The 22,201-nt window shown below is 37.1% G+C and overlaps 1 protein-coding gene across 2 annotated transcripts in view; it reads right to left on the bottom strand.

Moving 5' to 3' along the window:
- Positions 1 to 17,524, bottom strand: part of LOC136806326 (uncharacterized) — a gene marked incomplete at both ends in the record, with an annotated part of 116,288 nt that extends 98,764 nt beyond the window's left edge. For both annotated transcript variants that reach the window (XM_067062878.1, XM_067062879.1), the window contains 3 exon segments: positions 1,964 to 2,068; positions 3,143 to 3,202; positions 17,347 to 17,524. In XM_067062878.1, the coding sequence (XP_066918979.1) occupies positions 1,964 to 2,068; positions 3,143 to 3,202; positions 17,347 to 17,524 (343 nt within the window).
- Positions 17,525 to 22,201: the final 4,677 nt, after the last annotated feature.

The raw sequence follows: 22,201 nt of genomic DNA, 5'->3' as shown, positions 1-22,201 counted from the left end.
GTACTAAAAAGGGTGGTGTTCTGAATTGATACACACTGAGAAGTTAGTACATTGTACTAATTTCAGTGGTAAAAACACACAAACCCCGTGAATTCCCATGTATATTTGGCCTAATTTGCCAGGCCCAAGCTGGTCCGAGACCTTCAAGTCAAGGCTGGTACACTGATTTTCTCCCAATGTTTCCTGTTTACTTGATTGGATTTGTTTCAGAGTCGCAGCATGCGCAAGTGGAGACCGGCCTTAATTCCAATCTTGTTTACGTTTTCTTTAAGGCCCTATCTACGTTATGGCAACAACAAGAATTTGAATGTGTAAACGTTCGAATCAAAGCTTTCAAGTTTTATAGAAACAAATCTGCTCTATTGTTTTATGTTTTTTAGTAACCTTGTTGGATTGATGTTAATTGAAAAAAAATCTGTATATAAGTGAAATCACCGGGGGGAGGGGGTGAAAACGACCGTACGTTCGACCAAAAATCAGGTCTCTAAAATCGGTCCCTTACAGTGCACGAAAAATTTGGCTGAAGATCGACCCTTATAGTGTAATTTTTCGAATTTTTTTGCCCTTTTCAGGGCAAAATTTTTGAAATTTCTCAAATTCTACCTCAAAATTTGGTATTTTATAAAATTTTACACCCTTACAGTGCACTTTTTCCCACTTGCTCACAAATCAACCCTTACAGTGCACTTTCCAAAGTCCAAAAAACCTACCCTTAAGGGCCTCACGTCCGGTAGGTCCCCCCCAGCGGAAAGCACCTTTTTATATATTTTGTATAATATTACACTTGATAAAAGATTTTTCATTTCAGTTTGTGTACAATGTTATTATGTCTTTTATTTTTATTTTTCAAAAAAGAAAAACTGACTGTAGCTTGCCAGACAACCAGAAATCAAGTCAAAAGAAGGGAAATAACTCAAAGTTGGTTTTGAGTGTTTTGAAGTGCTAATTTCAGCTAATTTCACTGTATTTGATTGACTTTGCTTTGTCTGTTTCATTGTTTCAGTGTTTGTACTATATAAGGATTCAAGTATTTTAATATTCAAATCTTTCCTTTTATATAATTTGGTGCTTTTCTTAGCAAAATGCTTCTAAACCTTTGTATATGGTGGCAATTAAACTTATCTGGCTAAGAAGAAATTAGAACAGTGCACTATAAGGGGTGGTTTCTAAACTTATCTGATCGAAAAAACAGCTAGTACAGCTGAGTACAGTGTACTAAAAGGGTGGTATCAAAGCTCCGGCTGTGAAAGAAAGTTAGTACAGTGTACTAAAAGGGTGGTGCCAAAGCCCCGACCGTGAAAAAAAGTTAGTACAGTGCACTAAAAGGGTGGTGTCAAAGCCCCGACCGTGAAAAAAAGTTAGTACAGTGTACTAAAAAGGGTGGTGGTCTAATTTTTTGGAAAAAAAATCCTAAAATAAAGTTAGTACCTTATGGTCCAGTACACTGACTTGGTACGCCCCCCCCTGTCGGTATCAATAATGAAAATATTTGTTATTAGTTTGTTACAGGCTATGAAAAATCTAAATCGTAATGGGAAGAGTTCCTTCACAAATTCTTCATCATAAGCACTCGCCAGCTAAAAAAGGTAGTTCGCTGAAATTCGGCGAAAAGCGGCATTTTATGGGAAAGAGGATCTACCGAGTATTAAGCAGCCTCTATAAGAAACGTTTTTCGCTAGAGGATGAGCAGAAGCCTACATAGATATTTGTTACGTGGCGCAAAAAAATGGAAGCTCATAGGAGCTAAAAGAGCGTGGTTTAGCATTCTTTTTGAGTATTTTTTTATGCAAAAATTTTGAAGTTACTATTTTCCACGCACATATTCCCGATAAACTGTTTTCAAAAACAATCAGAAATCAGAATCAAAACTTTAATATCCCGAGCTACGTTCAAACCTGAAAAAATCGTCGAACCGTATTGAAGATTCGATGGGGCAGACTATTGACGTTTTTTATGGCTTTACCTTTTCCAATACATGCTTGTTCTGTGCAAGTGCTATTTCTGCTTGAAAACTCAATGGCAAATCAGTGAATAAACCACTCTTCACATCACCTTGGTGCCGTGTCCACTAAAAAAAAACGAAATGAGAACTTGATTACCTATTATTACTAATAACCCAGCTGCTCTGGAAGGTCAAACCGAAAGGATGAGATAGACCGATAGACCAAAGATAATGCAAAGGACTAGAGAAAGTAGTAAAAAGGATGTGATCACAAGATAAAGGTACAACTACTCTTGGAGGTGGCTCAGGTATGGGGTGCAAAATCAAGTTTTGTCACGATAGGGTCGATTAACGAGCTTTGAAACAAATTCAATTTTTAGTTTTCAAAAATATTAGAACTATGTTGTTTTAGATAATCATGTAGTTCTTTATAAATATTAACAAAATTACTATTGCAAAAACATCAAAAGGCAGTAAAAATTTACAATACTCTCGTTTATTAGTTGAAATAAAGTCCATCATTATCGTCGAATTCCAATTTCATTAATTCCAGCAGCAGTATTTTGATTAACAAGACAAATTAAAACAGGATAGGTATGACTTACATGTAACTAATCCGACTTCTATGGTGATTCCCACGTTTTTGGGGTATAATTCTGAATTTTTAGACCGCTATCACTAAATATCACTTTTTATGAAAATTCTTAAGCTGGGAGCAAACCGTCAGCACAAAATATTGCATTTTTGAAGACGTATCGGCCAATTCCGGTGGACTAAGTCCGCCAAATGAGACAAATGACCCCATTTTAGAGATCTACTCTTCAAGCTCTATCTGATGGCACAATCAGTTTTAGCTAAATAAGAACTTCAAAAATCGACTTTCTAAGGACCTCCAGGCTAAAATGACCATACCCCCTTCAAGCCCAAATAAAAAATTTTCCCCGGCTTTGCCAGCTTGGCAAAAACTGGTTTTGGGGTCCCAAGGGACCATATGATGGGAAAATAAAATAAAAACCCATATTTACTAATTGTAAGGGTGATCCTGGATCGCCGCCGGACTATTGCCCTTTTTTCCAAACCTGGCTACATTTCTATCAATCACAGTATAAAATGGATTCATCTGATCAAATGATACTACTACTTATCATGTTAGAATCAACACAATTTCCGATCACAAAACCATAAATGAAGAAGACTTACCAGATACTCATAGTAACCCTTGACTTTATTTTGTGTCCAAGATGAAACTGATTTATCGTTCTAGAGAAAAAAGAGAAACAAAAACTGTTACAAAACGGGCTATTCTATATACCTTATTGATTTTGTGTTCTTCCAGAGTACTTATGATGATAAGAATTTGTGAAGGTACTCTCCACGTTACGATTTAGATTTATCGTAGCCTGTACCAAACTAAAAACAAATATTTTAATTTTTTTAGATCTGACCCTAGATTTCAAGGAATTCATTTTTATTATACCAACCGATCGACCCATATCTGCCCATATTTTTCTGAAGGTCTTCCCGTAAAAAATTAAATCGATTTTGTCTCGTCTAATGATTCAAATTAGGATTTTTTGTTTCTTTCCAATTTGGCTGATGTTTTGGTTATTTTTAGCTGCAAGGTCTTGAATTTTTTTTTTGGCCCAGCGCTAGCGATAGGGCCTTTCATTTGCAACTTTCTGTCCATCCTTCCTGGCTATAAAAGATATATTTTCTGACTCCGCGCTCCTTCAAAACAATTTTCAAAACAAAACAAGATGGCGGTCGAAGCGAGGAGGTTGATTCATACTTTCTTGAACATTTTCTTTGCTTTAGTGGTCAAGAGACTTTCAAACCTTTATAAACCTTTTTCAACATTCTGCCATATCTTTGCTCAAGTTTTCATAAAGTTTTATGAGTGAAAATTCTACCTTAAATCACTTTCATTTTTAGTTTCTCTTTTCTTGTTTTCAAAAAGACTTTATTTTTAGGAAATAATGGCTTCTGATATAGAAATAAACAAACTGAAATGCAGCTCATGTGTAAATTTGAATAAGATTTGAACTTTCTCTTGATGCTACACAAGAAAACAGTCACTTTTGGATCTGTCGCTGTTAACAGTCAGTGTTATGGTATGGTGGGACGTGGTGGTATGATTTTCAAACTCAACAAATAATTATTTCAATTAAAATGATTCTGGAATTTGGTAATGGACACTAAAATGGACCTCATATGTGTAAATTGTAACATGATTGGAACTTTTTCCATGATGCTACGCGTGAAAATGGTTATTTCTGGATCTGTCTCGTTTGACGATTGGTCCGGTGGCTTGATTTTTCTAACTCGACACAGAATTATTTCAAATATGCTGATTATGGAATATGTTATATGGAGACTAAAATGCAGCTCATGTGTAAATTTGAGCAAGATTGGGACTTTTTTCATGATTCTACACATTAAATGAAATGGTCATTTCTGGATCTGTCGCATTAAACGGTCGGTGACTTGATTTTTCAAACTCAAATCACATAATTATTTAAAGTATATAAACTGATTCTGGAATCTGTTAATAGACACTAAAATGCAGCTCATGGGTAAATTTGAACTAGATTGAAACATTTTTCATGGTTGCAACGTATGAACAGTGAAAATGGTCATTTCTGGATCTGTCACATTGGGCTCTTCCAGGAAAACAACGTCCATAGGGGGTGGAAGATATCTTGTCTAGGGGTAATGAAAAAACCCTGAAAAACTGCAATGTCAAGGGTAAATTTTTGTGTCCATGGGGTCGATTTGATGCTTGTCCAGGGGTGTCGGGATTCTCAAAGTAGCGCAAGGACAGAACAAATGAAAGCTATCGAGCCAGTGCTCACAAATGAACGAGTACAATTTATTATTTCCAATCTAGGATTTTCTTGTTGTTTTCCCGAGCGAAAACAGCAATTCTATCGTAAATATTTATTTTACCACCTACCAAGGAAATTTTAACATTCAAATTACACGAGTTTCACAGTATAAATACTTTTTATATATCAGCTTTTAATCTTTCGATACAAAACTTTTCTCCAATTTTGAACCTAGACATATCGCCCTAACGACAAAATGATCTACACTGTCTGAACAAGCGTGCAACTCGCACTTTAAAATTTGCAACTCGCGATTTTAATTTGCAACTCGCACTTTTGATTTTTCAACTCGCTATTTTAATTTGCAACTCGCACTTTTCATTTTTCAACTCGCCATTTTAATTTGCAACTCGCACTTTTAACTTTTCAACTCGCGATTTAAATTTGCAACTCGCACTTTTGATTTTTCAACTCGTGATTTTAATTTGCAACTCACACTTTTGATTTTGCAGCTCGCGATTTTAATCCGCAACTCGCGATTTTGATGTCTTAACGTGAAATTTTCAACTCGCAACTCGCACTTTTATTTGGTTAAAATAGCAACTCCCAAAAACCAACTCACAACTCGCATATTTGAAAGCAACTCGCAACTCGTAGGACCAACTCGCAACTCTAATGTTAAAAATCCACGTTAAAACCTTCCCCACAGCATAGATTTTTAACTAGTAAAAGCTTTTACTGAATGCCCACGCAGAAGATCATGTCATGCACTTATAATAATTATTAAAGATTTAAAGCATTTAAACACAAGTGGTCGAAAGGGGGACTAGGCAGGAAGGCACACAGTGTGATCTACATGGTATTTTCAGTTCTTGAAATGAAGACAATGACATGGCAAATATGTACAGGAATAAAAACTAGAATAACGCACTGGGCTCAACTTCAGTGGCTTCAAATTATTCATAGGCCCAATTGTAGACCCCCAGATATTTACCCAATGAACAAGTGTGCCAAATTTCAACCAAATCCGACCATTTTGGAGGCCTGTAGGCTGCTTCAAAGCTTTAGCCTTGTTTTGGCAAAAAACTCGTCCCCAGGCCCCAAAAATCTAAATTTTTGAAAAATGCAAAAAGCACCCCCAGATATTCACCCAAGGAACAAGTGTGCAAAATTTTAGCCAAATCGAACAATTTTTTAAGTCTCCAGGCTGCCCCAAAGTTTTAGCCTCGTTTTGGCGAAAAACTCGTCCCCAGGCCCCAAAAATCAAAATTTTCAAAAAATGAAAAAAAACACCCCCAGATATTCACCCAAGGAACAAGTGTGCAAAATTTCAGCCAGATCGAACAATTTTTGAAGTCTCCAGGCTGCCCCAAAATTTTAGCCTCGTTTTGGCGAAAAACTCGTCCCCAGGCCCCAAAAATCAAAATTTTTGAAAAATGAAAAAAACACCCCCAGATATTCACCCAAGGAACAAGTGTGCAAAATTTCAGCCAAATCGAACAATTTTTGAAGTCTCCAGGCTGCCCCAAAGTTTTAGCCTCGTTTTGGCGAAAACTCGTCCCCAGGCCTCAAAAGTCAAAAATTTTGAAAAATGAAAAACACCCCCAGATATTCACCCAAGGAACAAGTGTGCCAAATTTCAGCCAAATCGAACAATTTTTGAAGTCTCCAGGCTGCCCCAAAGTTTTGGGACATACACACACACAGACAGACACACACACACACATTCTCAGATTCTAACTCAACTGAAGTTGAGAACAGCAAAAGTGACAAAATGACAAAAAAAACAGTAAACAGTAAACAGTAAATAGTACGTGCAAACAATATTGAGTATATGGCTTAAAATTACAAAACAGGAGTAATAGTACTAAAAGGCAGGTATAAATAAACAAGGTTTTAAAATAAAAAGAAATTGCTAAAAAAGGAAGCTCCCTAGATGATGGGGTGGGTGGAGGAGCGGCTAGTACGAAACGCAGGTTCAGGTTACAGGTTTCAGGGCCAGTGTTCAGGTTTCAGGGCCAGGGTTCAGGTTTCAGGCCCAGGGTTCAGGTTTCAGGGCCAGGGTTCAGAGTTCAGGTTAAAATTGTCTACAATACAGACTTGCCTTTTTCAAATTACTGACCTCTTTACTTCTCTTTTCTCTTTTCTCTTTACTCTTTGTGTGGGGGGGGGGAGATCAAACAAAAAAGCGAGGGCTGAATGGAATGCACAAGAATGCATTCACACCTGACCTTTCACATCTTTATTTGATAAAAGTGTTTACAGTTAGTGTTTCGCTTGAGTAAATAAAAGCTACGTTGTTACGAACGAGGATGAAATTTTTCTTTTAAGAACACAAATTCAACAAAAAATTAAGTTAGTTTTGCCAGGTTTTACGGAAAAGAGAAAAAAAATTCGTCAGCTTCTATTCCAGCCAATTTCATCATACCGAATAAGTCTTATAAAAAACTATTCCTTTTCAAAAAATGGGTGGGTGATTTGATTACTTTCTTGCTTTGAAAGAAAAAATAATTTAATGATACGGATGATTTCCACTGGGCCTGATCTTACTCTTACAAAAAACGATAAGCGTTTTGCCACATTTCTTTTTACAGGAGGAATAATAGAACTTATTATTTTTCGTTATTATTCTGCCCATTAATACATTTTTCAATATAATAGTAATTGTTCTTGGTCAATGCTTTGATTTATAATTCTGCTTGTAATAGAATATTTTAATTTCAATAATCTTAATTATTGTTTATTCAACCAGTTTTGTAACAAAAAGATAATTTCTACTACGTCAATTGAATTATGAAATATTTTCAAAGCAACGTACCTGCTGTCTCATATTTTAAAAAGTATTGTTCACCACCAAACTATTAAAAGTTTAAAAAGAAAACACTTTTATTATATAGAACACGAACTCTAGCAAATGGTCTGCAATGTAGACAATTTTAACATGAACCCTGAAACCTGAACCCTGGCTCTGAACCCTGAACCCTGGCCCTGAACCCTGAACCCTGACCCTGAAACCTGACCCTGAAACCTGTGACCTGGACCTGCGTTTCGTACTAGCCGGTGGAGGAGCAAAAATACAGCAGTCAGCACTAAGAAATGAAGAACTGAAAAAGGGCCATGTGAAGAAACTGAGGCCTTATATAGACATGAGAGTGAGGCTGAACCAAGAGTCCGGATAAAACCAAAACAAACCAAATGCATCTAAACTCTGATATACAAACATATATCAGAAACTTAAACACAAGTGGTCGAAAGGGGGACTAGGCAGGAAGGCACACAGTGTGATCTACATGGTATTTTCAGTTCTTGAAATGAAGACAATGACATGGCAAATATGTACAGGAATAAAAACTAGAATAAAATAAATGTCCAAATCCAATGTGGTAGTTAGTTAGGTAAAGATGAAATATAGGAAGAAATAGAATGCTGGGCGTGCAAGCGCTGGGACAGGGGCATATGTAAATAGAGGTACATTGCATCAGACTTCCAATCACCCATGACTGCAATGGAGTCAAGAGATACCCCGGCCTCCAAAGCAAAGGTGGCCCCACCACGTCTAAACGAGTGTGACCCATATTGACGGGGTGAGAGCCCAGAACGAGAGAGGTGAGCCTGAAGGATGCACATAAAATCCCGGTACACAAAAACCCGATTCGAGGCAAGGTGGGAATCCCTCCAACAAAAGGCTTGATCGCAAGGAAGGGGTGAGGAAAAAGGCAAGGGACACAGCCAAAACCGGACAGAGGTGAGAAGAGGGTATGGCAACCAGTGGTATAGTAACAGTACGTTGACCAAACTGGATGGTTTTGCTCCACCTCACTCTGATATGCACCCCGGAACCAACAAACGAAAAATCAGACCTAGTGAGAAAGGTACTCGACGAGAAGTCCCTCTGGGAAACCGGCAAAAGGTGGCTCTTCCTGAAAAGACCAAAAAAGGAGACCAGACACAGTGCCCAGAAGGAAGCCTGCTTGCTATCTAGGAGGTTGAGTTGGGAATGAATGAAAGAGAGGATATCCACAGTGATGGGGAGCTTGGGGACGGGAGGGATACCCTTAGATCGCTTAATACCCTTGAGCACAGAGGACAGGAACCAGTTGTCAAGGAGAGGGTTGGGGAAACCCATCTCCCGGTGAAGAAGACCAACAAAATTCAAATAAACACAAACAGACTGCGGCAACAGGAACCGTGCTAGGTAGGCAGCATACATACAGAGGTGAACACGTTGAACAGAAGCAGGCGAAATATTAAGCATATTACAAAACTGGAGATAGACCTTTCGGTGAGTACGGTAGGCCTTGCGGGTATTGACAGCATAGGTGGCTTCATGATATAACTGCACTTCTGCCAGCAGCGAAGACGCAAACTCTAAAAGGCAGAGCGAAGGCATGAGCCAGACCCATATAAACCAAGAAGAAAAAAGAAACAGTTCTCAGAAATGTGCCAGACAATGTCATCAGAAGGATCAAACTGAGCGAAACAGTCACAAAGATACTGGAGAAAAGCTGCAAGATGTTTGTGTTCATGCAACCGAGAGACATGATCAGCAACAACATTCAGGACCCCCGGGACATGGAAAACTTTGAGGCGAAAGTTGTATGTGGCTGAGCACCAGAACAGACGCCTGAGGTAAGTCATCATGAGCGGGTTGCGAGATGATCCCTTATTCAACATGCCCACTGCAGCAGTGTTGTCACAATAGATATGGACTACCTTATTACTGAGAAAAGGAGCCCAGCGTTCTAAGGCAAACACAATGCAAAGAGCCTCTTTGTAGTTGATGTGCAAACCTGCTAGGAAAGGAGCATCAACCCACAAGTTAGAATAGAACCAATCCTTCTCAAACACTGCTCCGATACCTGAAGAACAAGCATCTGTGTGGATGTTAGTAACAGGCCTAGTGTCATGGAACAGACACTGGCCATTGAAAACTCCTAGAAAGTCTAGCCACCAGGCAATGTCCTTAAAGAATTCCTCATTCAACAGACACTTGGATGACTGCTTCTGTAAAGAACCCATAAGGTCCAAAATGCGACGCAAAAAGGTTCTTCCACCATAGATGACCTTACAGGCCCAGTTGAGACGCCCAGCCAGCTGTTGCAGCTGTCTCTTTGAGGCACGAGTTCGTGATTGAAAAGACATCAAGACGTCTCTCAGTTCACTTAGCTTTTTATCAGGGAGTGAGAGAGTTAATGTAGTAGTATCAATCTCAACTCCAAGAAAAACTAGTTTCTGACATGGTGGAACAACCTTAGAAGGGCTGATTGTGAATCCTAGAGAAACAAGTAGGGAGTGCAATGTATCAAAGGCAGCTTGACATTCATGTTGATTCCTCCCGATGATCAAGAAATCATCAAGATAGACAATGATCAAAGGAAAGCCTTTCCTCTGCATCATACGTCTAACACTCTGGGTCAACCGATGAAAGATACCAGGAGCACTGCGTGCACCAAAAGGGAGACGTGTGTCTTTTAGATACGTGTAATGCTCGTCCCCACTGAATTTCCACTTCAAGCCGAGAGCATCTCGATTTGCTGGGTGGACTGGGACAGATCTGTACGCGTGTCTCAAATCTATCTTAGCGATGAAGAAATCCTTCCCTATCAGCCGACAGGCATCATCTAGAGTCTGGAAAGATTGCTTATCAATATCAATGTAAGAATTTACACCCAAACCGTAGGGCATAGAACAGTCATGGATCAAACGGAGATCCTCTGAGTCAGGCTTTGGAACTGCTCCAAGGGCACTGACGTTTTTCAGCAGATATTATGTAGTTTCCGGCCGATAGTTCTTCCAAAATAGTGGCTTCAACTTTTCCTTTAGAACTAGGGCCAACAGCAGAATTATAGTTGTCCATCTCCGCAGGGCTGATCTTAGCATCTGCTGGGAGCAATTGAAAACCGTTGACCACCCCATCAAATAAAAATTGACGATCAGGGTCATCCAGTAATTCTTTGTCCCAAACTGCAGAATCAAGCGGAGAGGGAGCTGGCTCAGAAGAAGGAAGTCATTGAGATTCCCCTCCACTCCCAGGGTGCAGAAAACCTTGGTGGGATTTTCCACAAGCCTGAGAGCCAACCTTGCGGTTACAAGCATGGGTGAACTTGCAGGGAGACTTCTGACAACCTTTCCTCGAGTTGAACATTCGGCAAATCTCTGAACCAGAGGAGAGATGCGTCATAATGGCAGGACCAGAACCCTTATTGTTACCCGCAAAGCCTAAGAAAAAAGAATCGTTTTTGGATGAGGAAGTATCACTGCTTTGCCCAAGCCCACGAGGTAGCTTTGCAGCCCAGCGAGGTATGAGAACAACCTCATGTAGGTGACTATGGTCAGTACTCCATGAGAACCCATATGTGTGTTGCAAAATCCGAAATTCATCGTCATATTGCAACACCGATTGCCATGTGTACTTAGTCGCCAGCTCCAAGACCTTAATCGCATAGGAGAGGTATTCCTGTACATGAAGAAGGGTAGAGAGCTTCCCAGAAAAAAGTAATTCATAAAAAATACGAAGATTAGCAATATTAAACTGTTCTACAGTAACATTGGAAAGTTTTGGTTTAGAGTCCTGTAAAATTAAGGCAAGCTTACAGTTGTTATCATAAGACAAAACTTTTTCATCTTCTGCAGGGCGAATGCGAGAAACAAAGTCAACAATTCGTAAGGCTTTACCTCTCGTGATGTCGTTGGTTCGTGTCGGTCTTAAAAAGAGTTCGGTCTGGGTGACTGGGCGATGGGATTCTTGAGAATTCGAGCCAGAATTTAACGACGAAAGTGAAGCAGCAAAACCAAGTGCATGACCAGCAGAATGAGATTGAGATTGGGTTTGTTGTGGTTGATGTTGAGAAGCGAGCCGAGCAGAAGCAAGTAGCGGACGGTGAAGCAAAGTAGACATGTCATTTAAAACGTTTGACTGAGCGCGGTTTTCCCCTGAGGGGGTGGCATTTTGAGTAGCGAATGGCGGAATGGCGGAGCGAGATGAATGACTTCTTGAAGCTTTTAGTCGTTCAAGTTTCTCTGTCTGACGTTTGATCTCGTCTCGTAAATTATTTTCCTCCTGATTCTCTTGTTCAGCTCTAATGGAATCCAAAAGTTCATTTTCCTGTCGTTTCAAAAATTGTAAATGGCGGCGATACTGACCCATTTGCTCATCATGTTCAGACAACGGCAAGCCAGGGTTCTCCTCTGACGTTTGTTTACGTTGTTGGATGGCAGCTGTACGACTAGCAGATCGCGGGCTAGTTGTAGGAGTTCGTGACAAAGGAGAAGAAGATGGTGACTGTGGTCCCTGACAATTCTTGCTTGGATGACCAAAGGTATGATCATCGTGGTTTCTTTGGCAGCCAGGGCATTTCTTCTTTCGTGTGAAATTGTTCTCATTAGGTGGAGGAGTACCAGGAGCTGTTGTCAGGAACATTAGAATAGCAAAGCATAATCTTTCAGCAAGCATATTGATATTGAAGGTAATAATAGCAGAACAGTAAAGTTGAACAGAAAACAGCAAAAATACAGCAGTCAGCACTAAGAAATGAAGAACTGAAAAAGGGCCATGTGAAGAAACTGAGGCCTTATATAGACATGAGAGTGAGGCTGAACCAAGAGTCCGGATAAAACCAAAACAAACCAAATGCATCTAAACTCTGATATACAAACATATATCAGAAACTAAAAATAATCAGGAATAATTGATTGATTTAATTATTGAATGATTGATTAATTGATTGAGGCATATGCTTGAAAAAAAAATTATATTCCATTAATTCATGCGGCTCGATTATTTGATAAAATTTAAGGAAAAGCTTCTCAAAAATATATTTAAAAAATTATTAATCTAATTATCATTAGCTTACTGGTTTTCACATCTCCTGTTTGTTTTTTTCTCCCAGTTTCTTTCTTACAACAATATATGTCATGATTATTATTCACAATAGACCTGTTCTGATAATGCCGCAGACATCTTAGATTGTAGGCAAAATATATAGCAGTGAATAAATCAATAAGGCAACCAATCAGAAAAAGCTTGCTTTTTTCATTGGCTGCTATATTTCAACAATTCTCTATTGCTACTTTGCCTAATAAACAATAGTCAAGAGGATTACGTATAAAATTTATCAAAAAGTTCTGCGCCATCTTAAATTGGGGGGAATAGAAACCAATCCTAGTTAAGGCCCGGGCTCCTCTTGTGTACGCTGTGATTGCACTTCTCAAGCAAAATCTTCTATGTTGTTGGTCAAAAGAAAAATAAAGGAGTTCCATTGTGGTCTATTCAGACTTAAAGTCGAGAAAAGTTGAAATGCGCTTTAATTTTTTTCCAAGTGCATAGTACTTATTCATGATGCAATTTTTTCTCCAAGCTAAAAGGATCGAAGCCATTAAGATGATCGCAGCGCAGACAATAAAGAGACGTGCCTCCAGGACGCTAGACTTTTTGAGTTTATCGCTATATACTTTCACTTTATTGTGTTTCCGTATGAATGCCTGTGATATGGTCTAACCACTGTTAAATGCCTTCGGGAAGGTCCCTAATCCGAAACCAATAGCACCCATTCTCAAGGATTCACTTATGGATTTTTAGATGACCTATACCTTTAAAGTTTCAGGGCCCGGTGATAAACCTAAAAATTACATGTTAAATCTTTGTCAAATTTGGACCAAAGACGCATCTTAACGATGCCGAACATTTCAATGAAAATTATTTTGAAGATTTTGATGACGTCAGCAAAAAATGCAAAAAATCGAAATATGCAATTTTTTGCTGACGTCATCAAATTTTTCCAAATTTTTTTTCTTCAAAAAGTTACATTTCAGTTAGATGCATCTTTGGTTCAAATTCGGGAAAGATTTGACATGTATTTTATATATTATAGAGATTATACGATTCATGACGTCGCCAAATTCGTTCAAATTATGACTTCATAATTACAATTTCTTTAATAATTAATTTTTAGGTTAATATTTAATTACGTAACAACCGGACCCTGAAACCTTAAAAGTATAGACGTACTTTAGAGCCCTAAGTGGATCTCTGAATCTGGCTGCTATTGGTAGCGAAAACTTAGGGTAAACTGTTAGGTTTTTGAGACTTGCCCTAAGTCACTCGAGTCCTAACTTGAAAAGCAAGAATTGGAGCTATTTCACCAAACCACTGGAGCGTAAGTTATTTAGAAAAAGTTGAATATGCGCATGTAAAGTTAAACGAATGTTAAGAAACTTTTTTCAGGTTTTTGAAATAGATTTTACCACACTGAAAAAACAGTGAATACACTCTAAGTGAGGTAAATCTATTATGAAGACCAAATGAAAAAGTTTGTTTACATTGATTGACATCCAACATTCATTCAACCACTTTTGGATTCAACTTTACATATAGCCATAATGTATGCATTCAACATTTTTGTACTTTGCCGGTATCTTGTTTTACTAAGTTAAGAAGGACTTTCTCGAGTTACGACCATATAATGGTATTTAAAGCTCAAAAAGCTACTTTAATCGGATTAATTTTCGCGAGATTAAATTTCGCGATTTCGCAAATTTTTGCCATTTTCGCGAAATTAAAACTCGCGAACACGCGCGAGATTCCTGATTCGCGAAATTAAATCCACCACAAAACTTTTAAAATTGTATTTTTGGCGGAGGAACTAGTTCCAAGTCTCCATTTATGGCAAAAAATGGCTATTTTCAGCTGTTTTCTGGCTTATTCGCGAAATTAAATCCGAGCGAAATATTTCAAAACTCTGACTCGCGAAATTAAATCCAGAAAATTTCGCGATTTTTTTAGCTCGCGAAATTTAATCTCGCGAAATTTAATCCGGTTAAAGTAGTTATTAATATAATAACAGACAAGATAAATTACAGTTTGAACAAAAATACCAAATGTACGTACATTAAAGGGGCAATCCGCCACCACACAACACGGTTTGTTATTGTTTTTCTAAAACTCAATTACTTTTAGGGTGCATAAGGGAATTTCCAGTTGAGGCGGAGTGATCGAGATAAAAATATCACGTGACTTTTGACGGGAAAAAAATCAAAACAAACTAATGAGAACTAACTGATGGAAGGCACAACAAATTATCTTCCTTTCTCAGAAAAAAGCTATCATTTTATTTCAGCTGAAGGCGTCATATAAGATTTTTATAATTACTCCTAGTTATCTCAAATTATCTAAATCTCCCTTTGCAGTAGCAACTCAATATGATTTGATTTATAGGTAAAAAAGAAATGGTTTGAAAAACAAAGAGCATAGGATAATTTTTAAAGATGTTATTTTTTATTGAAACATAAAATGTTTGAAATGTTACAAGAAAATCTATGAAAATTTTAGATTATAAAATTAGAATTTTTAGTCCAAAAAAGGTTCCTCAAAGCTTTGTAATAATAGCACCAGAAACAAAGGCTCCTATGTCTTCTCTTTAAAATTATATAAAGTTAAGGAAAGAAAATACTTATAAATCTCTTTGACGGGCTTTGACACGTTTTGACGAAACATGGAAACCTCGAAACAATGCTTTCGTGGACAACCTATCACATAAACACTACTGAAATTCTATGAAATAAACACGAATTAATTGATAAAAAATGAAATTGAAATAACCTATTACATTGGAGCACTAAAAGATAACACTACAACAATCCAAACAAGAAATGACGTCCCGTTAAAACATTCAAAATATACTCCAAGCCAAGATGCAATAATGTTTATTAAATACACGCTCACAGTATCTCTAGTCAGGGAAAAAAATCACAAATTCAAAAGTGTCTTTAGTCAGGAAAACAACCAAAACAATCACACAAGTTTCAAAAGTTTAGAAAATCCACAAAACCTCTGACCTCATGAATGTAAGAACCAAGCATTAAAGACTTTGTTTTGGGGTCACTCGGTAAATAAATCTCATATAACTTGTTCCAGAGATATTGTCCCATATAAGAGTTTGTATTTCAAAGCAAAAATATTTCTCGTACTGTCCATTTTTCTCATTAATTCTTCAACTTGAACCAGTTTCACATCTCAATAGAATGTTAATACCATTTTTGCCAACCATTTAAAATGTCCAAAGTTATGGGGATGTAGCGCTTTCTTCATGTCAAGCAAATGTCTCTGAAATCTTTAAGTTGGTTGGTTTGGTATTCGGAAGAGGTAATCCATGGATATCTTTGTAATCAATGATGAAAAACTCTTGAAATTACTGATGATTACAGTTGAAGTGTTAGCCTCACATTTCATGTAATTATTGGTCGCCAATTAGATGAAAATTGTATGTTTTTTGTTCGTCAGAAAAGAGTTATAACTTTTTAAAAGCCAAGAGTGAATTTTCGGCCATCTTGTATTTTGATCTGAATTATTCGTGTCTTGATTACTCAAAAACATGCGCGTAACATCAAGGTAAATCCGTGCGATTTTGTCTGAATAACTAAGGCAAAAATGAAAACAAAAACAAACTTCGCAATGTGGTGGCGCTTTGCCCCTTTAAAAAACTTGAGCAAATTTCTTTAAAGATTCCAGAAAAAAAATTGAAATCATTGCTGAAATAAACTTCTGACTAAATTACAGTATTTAGTATTCAGTTTCAAAGACAAGAAACAAAATTTGACATACAAAACACTTTTTCCAGTCAATGAATCAGCTCACCATACCAGTCTGCCATTTTGTTTGTTTTGATTTGCACAAGTAATATTGTAATTTGTGTTATATCATTCACTGTTATAATTTGCATTTATAACACTTGCTTCAGCTTTTCAAAGCTAAATCAAAACTAATACATTGTAATATGTAATAATGGTAATAGCATATAACGTAATATGAAAATATGCATACTACTGTCCCGGAAAAAAAACGAACATTTACGGAAGAAACTAACTACGGGGATGCTTGCGCGACAAAACAACAAAATTTCGAGATTCCAGTCCAATATCTATGCGTGAAGCTATGAGTGCCTCCTTGTCGCTGCGCTCCTGCGGGGGCAATAATTAAAAATATATGTAGCCTATCATCTCTGCCCCCAGTTCTATTACACAACATTCAGCCCCCCCCCTAGCAAGAAAGCGTCGAAAACAATCCAACATAAGCAGTGTTCCAGAGAAAGATTAGTTCATTTAGTTGGTTAAGTCTCGCCAGGGTCCGATGGTCGAAAGTCAGGCGGCACATACCTTCTGGTTCAATAACTATTCATTTCTGTGATTCACGGGGCGGGTTCTATCGAGCTTCTCGAACATTTCTTCAATTGAACTTCTCGAACTTTTTTTCAATCGAACTACTCGAATTCCTCACAAATTTTTTAAAATTTCTAAAAGTTCGAGTAAAGGAATTTCACGAACTTTACTTGTTCGAGTAAGTTGGAGTAGTTCGATTCTCGAACTGTTCAAGCAATGGGGACTGGCCTTGTGAAATTGTAACTTAACTTTGCAGTATTTAATTTCTTTTCCGTAAATACCAAATTTCAGACCTTTATACCTCTTTGATATATTATTGTCAAATAACTCCGGACTAAGTAATATCTACTTAATTCTAAGTGGTGTTAAAAAAAATCAGTATCTAAAAATAAATGAGCGCAAAAAAATGTATTTAAAGAATCATACCAAATGTTCACTAATGACTCCCATACGATGTGTATACTTTGCCCGTTTTGATTCGGAGTTGGTTAGAGTTGAAGCCATGTAACCGAGAATAGGCCCAAAGAAAAATCCAATACCAACAAGCATAGTTATCACAGAATACCACTTTTCTGAAGGATTGACAGCATGAATATCTCCATATCTGAAAGATCAAAAATAAATTGTTAACTGAACTTGCAAAATTGAACTTAAGCTCTCGTTTAGCTCATTTCTTTTTTCGTCAGCTTACGATCTTATAATATGTCGGGGCCATTATTTCAGTCGACAAAAATTTTCGGTAATAGTGAGTCTATGTATTTGAACTTTTGAGGACGGTGGGGTGACTGAAGCGATTTGGAAGAGCCCGCAGTTCTGACCCGCAAAATCGAGAACGGTAAAAGTGCTGATTTACCGTCGTCCTCAGCTGGTCAGTATCTAGTCAAATTAGAACCATGCCGTCTCCGTCGAAGATAAACACACATTCATAAACTCGGTAATAACCTTTATTTGTGCAGAGGGGTCCAGCCCCAAGCATTTTTCAGGGAGGCTAAGGAAAATAGCCCCAACTTCACAAAGCAAAAATATCAAAGAAATGTTGCATAAAAATTCGTAAAAAATTTATTGCGCCGCACGAAAAATCTTCCTCAGAATCTTTCTTAAAGGGGAAGTTAAGTGATTTTTAAGGTATATGTTTTTACCCTGCAAACCAATCCTAACATCAAAGAATTCACGAAAATCTCAACTTCAATGTCTAAACATCGATATATCTTTCATAAACACATACTCTTTTAGACGCAAAAACCGGTGTTTAAAAGACCCCCTTTTTGTTTAAAATTTCTTCTAATCTCTCTTTTGTGTGACGTCATTTGCTCCAGAAAGAATCTTTTTTAAACGATTTTGTAGTAGAAAAGAGCTGTATCATAACTGATCAAAACTTTTTTCAACCCCTGATTTTTTCAATATTTCATTACTTGATGTTTTATACGGTCTAACCATACTAGAATCCAAAAACCTTGTTTTTTTCAATAGAAATTCAATGGTAGCCACAATATCTAGGTATGTGAAAGTCGAATCTTTGTGTTTTCAGTAAGGTCCAGTAAGCTTAGTAAGTTTTGGACTTCTTTCCATGTGAAGAGGCCGTAAGTAAAGTTATAGTTATGAAACACGAAAGATAAGAGATATAAAAATTGTATTTAGACCATTCCTCGCTCTTTAAAGAGAAAAATGTTGTTAAATAATTCCTATTTCATGACAAGTCAACGTTAGTGAGTTAATGCTAACGTACGTTGTGCGCCCTATATCTAAAGTCCAGAACTTGTTTTTACCAGTAGGTTTTTCTAAAGGCTAGCTAATCCAGTGGGGAATTGAAGTCTGAAAGCAACTGGGTTAAATATACATTTTTCTAAATTCTAGGAGAAGTAAAGGAAGGAGGAACTTTTGAATCTCGCACAGTAATGTCAAAGTCAAAATAAGAAACTTTTAAATGGGATATGTTAATTCTTTTTTTTCTCGATGGAATCATTTTAAGCCACAAAATTCAAGTGGAATTAGCGATTTGCCCAATTGGGATGAGGACTATTCGTGGACACATTTTCCTCTGGAGAGCCGAAGCTTTTTCCGCATCTACAAATCTAGCATTTACGGTTGCTTCATCAAACTAAAATTATCACAAAAGGTCAAGGACTTACTAATCTTGTAGCTAGAAAGAATGGGAAAGTATAGGATCGAAGAAACGTGAAGAAAGCTTGAAAAAAACGAATAAATGTCTAGCCAGGTCTAGCAGAATCTCTTTACAAAACACTGTTTATCAGTGCAGATTTTGTTTAAAAGAAAATTTATGTTCGTCTTTTGGAGCAAATTACGTCAGAACAGATGCTCGTGCCATTCCTCTTTAAAAAACGCGTTCTATTTAAAAACTCACTTTTATTGTAAAAAAGAGGGAGCTATATCTCGTAGAAAAAAGTGTTTCGAACGAATAAAAAGCGGCTAGTACGAAACGCAGGTTCAGGTTACAGGTTTCAGGGCCAGTGTTCAGGTTTCAGGGCCAGGGTTCAGGTTTCAGGGCCAGGGTTCAGGTTTCAGGGCCAGGGTTCAGGGTTCAGAGTTCAGGTTAAAATTGTCTACAATACAGACTTGCCTTTTTCAAATTACTGACCTCTTTACTTCTCTTTTCTCTTTTCTCTTTACTCTTTGTGTGGGGGGGGGGGGAGATCAAACAAAAAAGCGAGGGCTGAATGGAATGCACAAGAATGCATTAACACCTGACCTTTCACATCTTTATTTGATAAAAGTGTTTACAGTTAGTGTTTCGCTTGAGTAAATGAGTAAATAAAAGCTACGTTGTTACGAACGAGGATGATGAAATTTTTCTTTTAAGAACACAAATTCAACAAAAAATTAAGTTAGTTTTGCCAGGTTTTACGGAAAAGAGAAAAAAAATTCGTCAGCTTCTATTCCAGCCAATTTCATCATACCGAATAAGTCTTATAAAAAACTATTCCTTTTCAAAAAAATGGGTGGGTGATTTGATTACTTTCTTGCTTTGAAAGAAAAAATAATTTAATGATACGGATGATTTCCACTGGGCCTGATCTTACTCTTACAAAAAACGATAAGCGTTTTGCCACATTTCTTTTTACAGGAGGAATAATAGAACTTATTATTTTTCGTTATTATTCTGCCCATTAATACATTTTTCAATATAATAGTAATTGTTCTTGGTCAATGCTTTGATTTATAATTCTGCTTGTAATAGAATATTTTAATTTCAATAATCTTAATTATTGTTTATTCAACCAGTTTTGTAACAAAAAGATAATTTCTACTACGTCAATTGAATTATGAAATATTTTCAAAGCAACGTACCTGCTGTCTCATATTTTAAAAAGTATTGTTCACCACCAAACTATTAAAAGTTTAAAAAGAAAACACTTTTATTATATAGAACACGAACTCTAGCAAATGGTCTGCAGAATAAATAAATATACCTCGGAACATTCTGGTCTGCAATGTAGACAATTTTAACATGAACCCTGAAACCTGAACCCTGGCTCTGAACCCTAAACCCTGGCCCTGAACCCTGAACCCTGACTCTGAAACCTGACCCTGAAACCTGTGACCTGGACCTGCGTTTCGTACTAGCCGAATAAAAAGTAACCTGAGGCACATAACCTGAGGCACTTAATCTTATAGTTTTCTTCGTTCGAGTTAGCAATATTAACTGTACAATTTCTCATCATGTTCAAGTCTTAGCAACGTTTTTCGGGTCGTGACAGTTTTATCCTATTTCAAGCCAATATATTGTAGATTCTATGATCATGAGGTCTAGTGGTTATATTATTAATATTTACCTTACAATATTTACTTGATATTTTAGTCTTGTGGTCTGATCAACACTGAAATTTCGCAGGATTAGCCAATTCAATACTATTACAACTCAATCGAACTTTTCCTAATTAACTACTACAACACCAACAAGCTATACTTTCTGTTTTTTTTTTCTGCAATTTTGAGAGCTCTGTCAGTATCCTTGAGTTTTGTTTTGTGTTTTGTTTCTACAGTTTTACGGTTTTACAATCTGCAATTTTGTGAGCTCTGTCAGTATTCTTGAGTTGTTTTTTTTTGTGTGTTTTGTTTTGTTTCTACAGCATATTTTTTCATAGAATATAATTATCTTTTTATTTAAATATGATTATTTTTACATAGGACGAATAGCCATTGTAAAATATGGAAGAGCCTGAAAGACAATTAATAAAAAAAAAATAAAAAAAAAAATAAAAATATGATATTGTCATATAATGATGATAACAGCAAAAAATGGGTATCCTAGAAATTACTTAACTTCCCCTTTAATGTTTTCAAAACATTCAAAAATCTTTTTACGTTCAAATTTCTCACTTCAATGCAGCGACTTCACTTTTTTTGTAGGAAAAAGCTTCTTAATCCTCCTTAATCCAGGACGGGGGGATACTTAGGCAAATGGAGGGTACGGTATCACCCTTAAGGGTACCTACCTTTTTTGGATTTCCAAAGTCCCGCTAAGGGTTGGAAAAAATCAGAAAATAAAATTTCAGTCCAGAAATGTCAAAATAGGTCAAATTTGTCCCGGGAAGGGTCGTAAAATTCACAAATTCACCCCCCCCCCCGTTGGCGCGCAACCCTAGTACACCCCCCCCGCCCCCCGAATCCTTGGTCAGAGCAAGATTAAAATTTGATCAAGGCATTATTGTCAAGGTGTCACATGCCAAATTTGAAAGGAAAAAGACAAGCCAATCACGAGATATAGGTGCCTGGAAAATGATATAGAAATGACGTCATCAATCTTAAAACAATTGTCCGGTGACAAAAGCAAGACAATGGAGCGTCATTCTCTTGACTAAAGTACTCGTTACTTGGGTTTGGTACTCATTACTTTCATTTGAGAACTCGTTACTTTTCGTTACTTATCGTCACCTAATCGTTACTTCTTGTTACTTCTTGTTCCTCGTTATAGTAACAACCGAAAAAAATACAGATTTTTTGATTTTCTTCATAGATTTTGTGTTTTTAGTGTATTTTCTACTAGAAGCTATCCACTTTTTTCAGTGAAACTTGTGTAAATTCTTCATGATAAGATCTTTGTTATGCTGACTTTGGAGGGTGACTTTAAGAGGACGGCCATTCTTTGTTTTTCTGTTTCTTAATTTGTGGCGAGTAACATTTATTTTTGGAGCATTGATGTCCTCCAGGAGTTCTAGGAACCGAATTATGTCATATTTTACTCAATTTTCTTCTTCTTCCTTATCTGGGCCTGAATATTCGAGAGAACCCATGAATGATGATATTCAGTTTTCTTGCGTCT

The sequence above is a fragment of the Clytia hemisphaerica genome, unplaced genomic scaffold (genome assembly GCF_902728285.1).
Source record: "Clytia hemisphaerica strain Z4C2 unplaced genomic scaffold, Clytia hemisphaerica genome assembly, whole genome shotgun sequence".
NCBI lineage: Eukaryota > Metazoa > Cnidaria > Hydrozoa > Leptothecata > Clytiidae > Clytia > Clytia hemisphaerica.
Note: the sequence above shows the minus strand (reverse complement) of the source record. Positions and strands in the feature narration are given on the sequence as shown.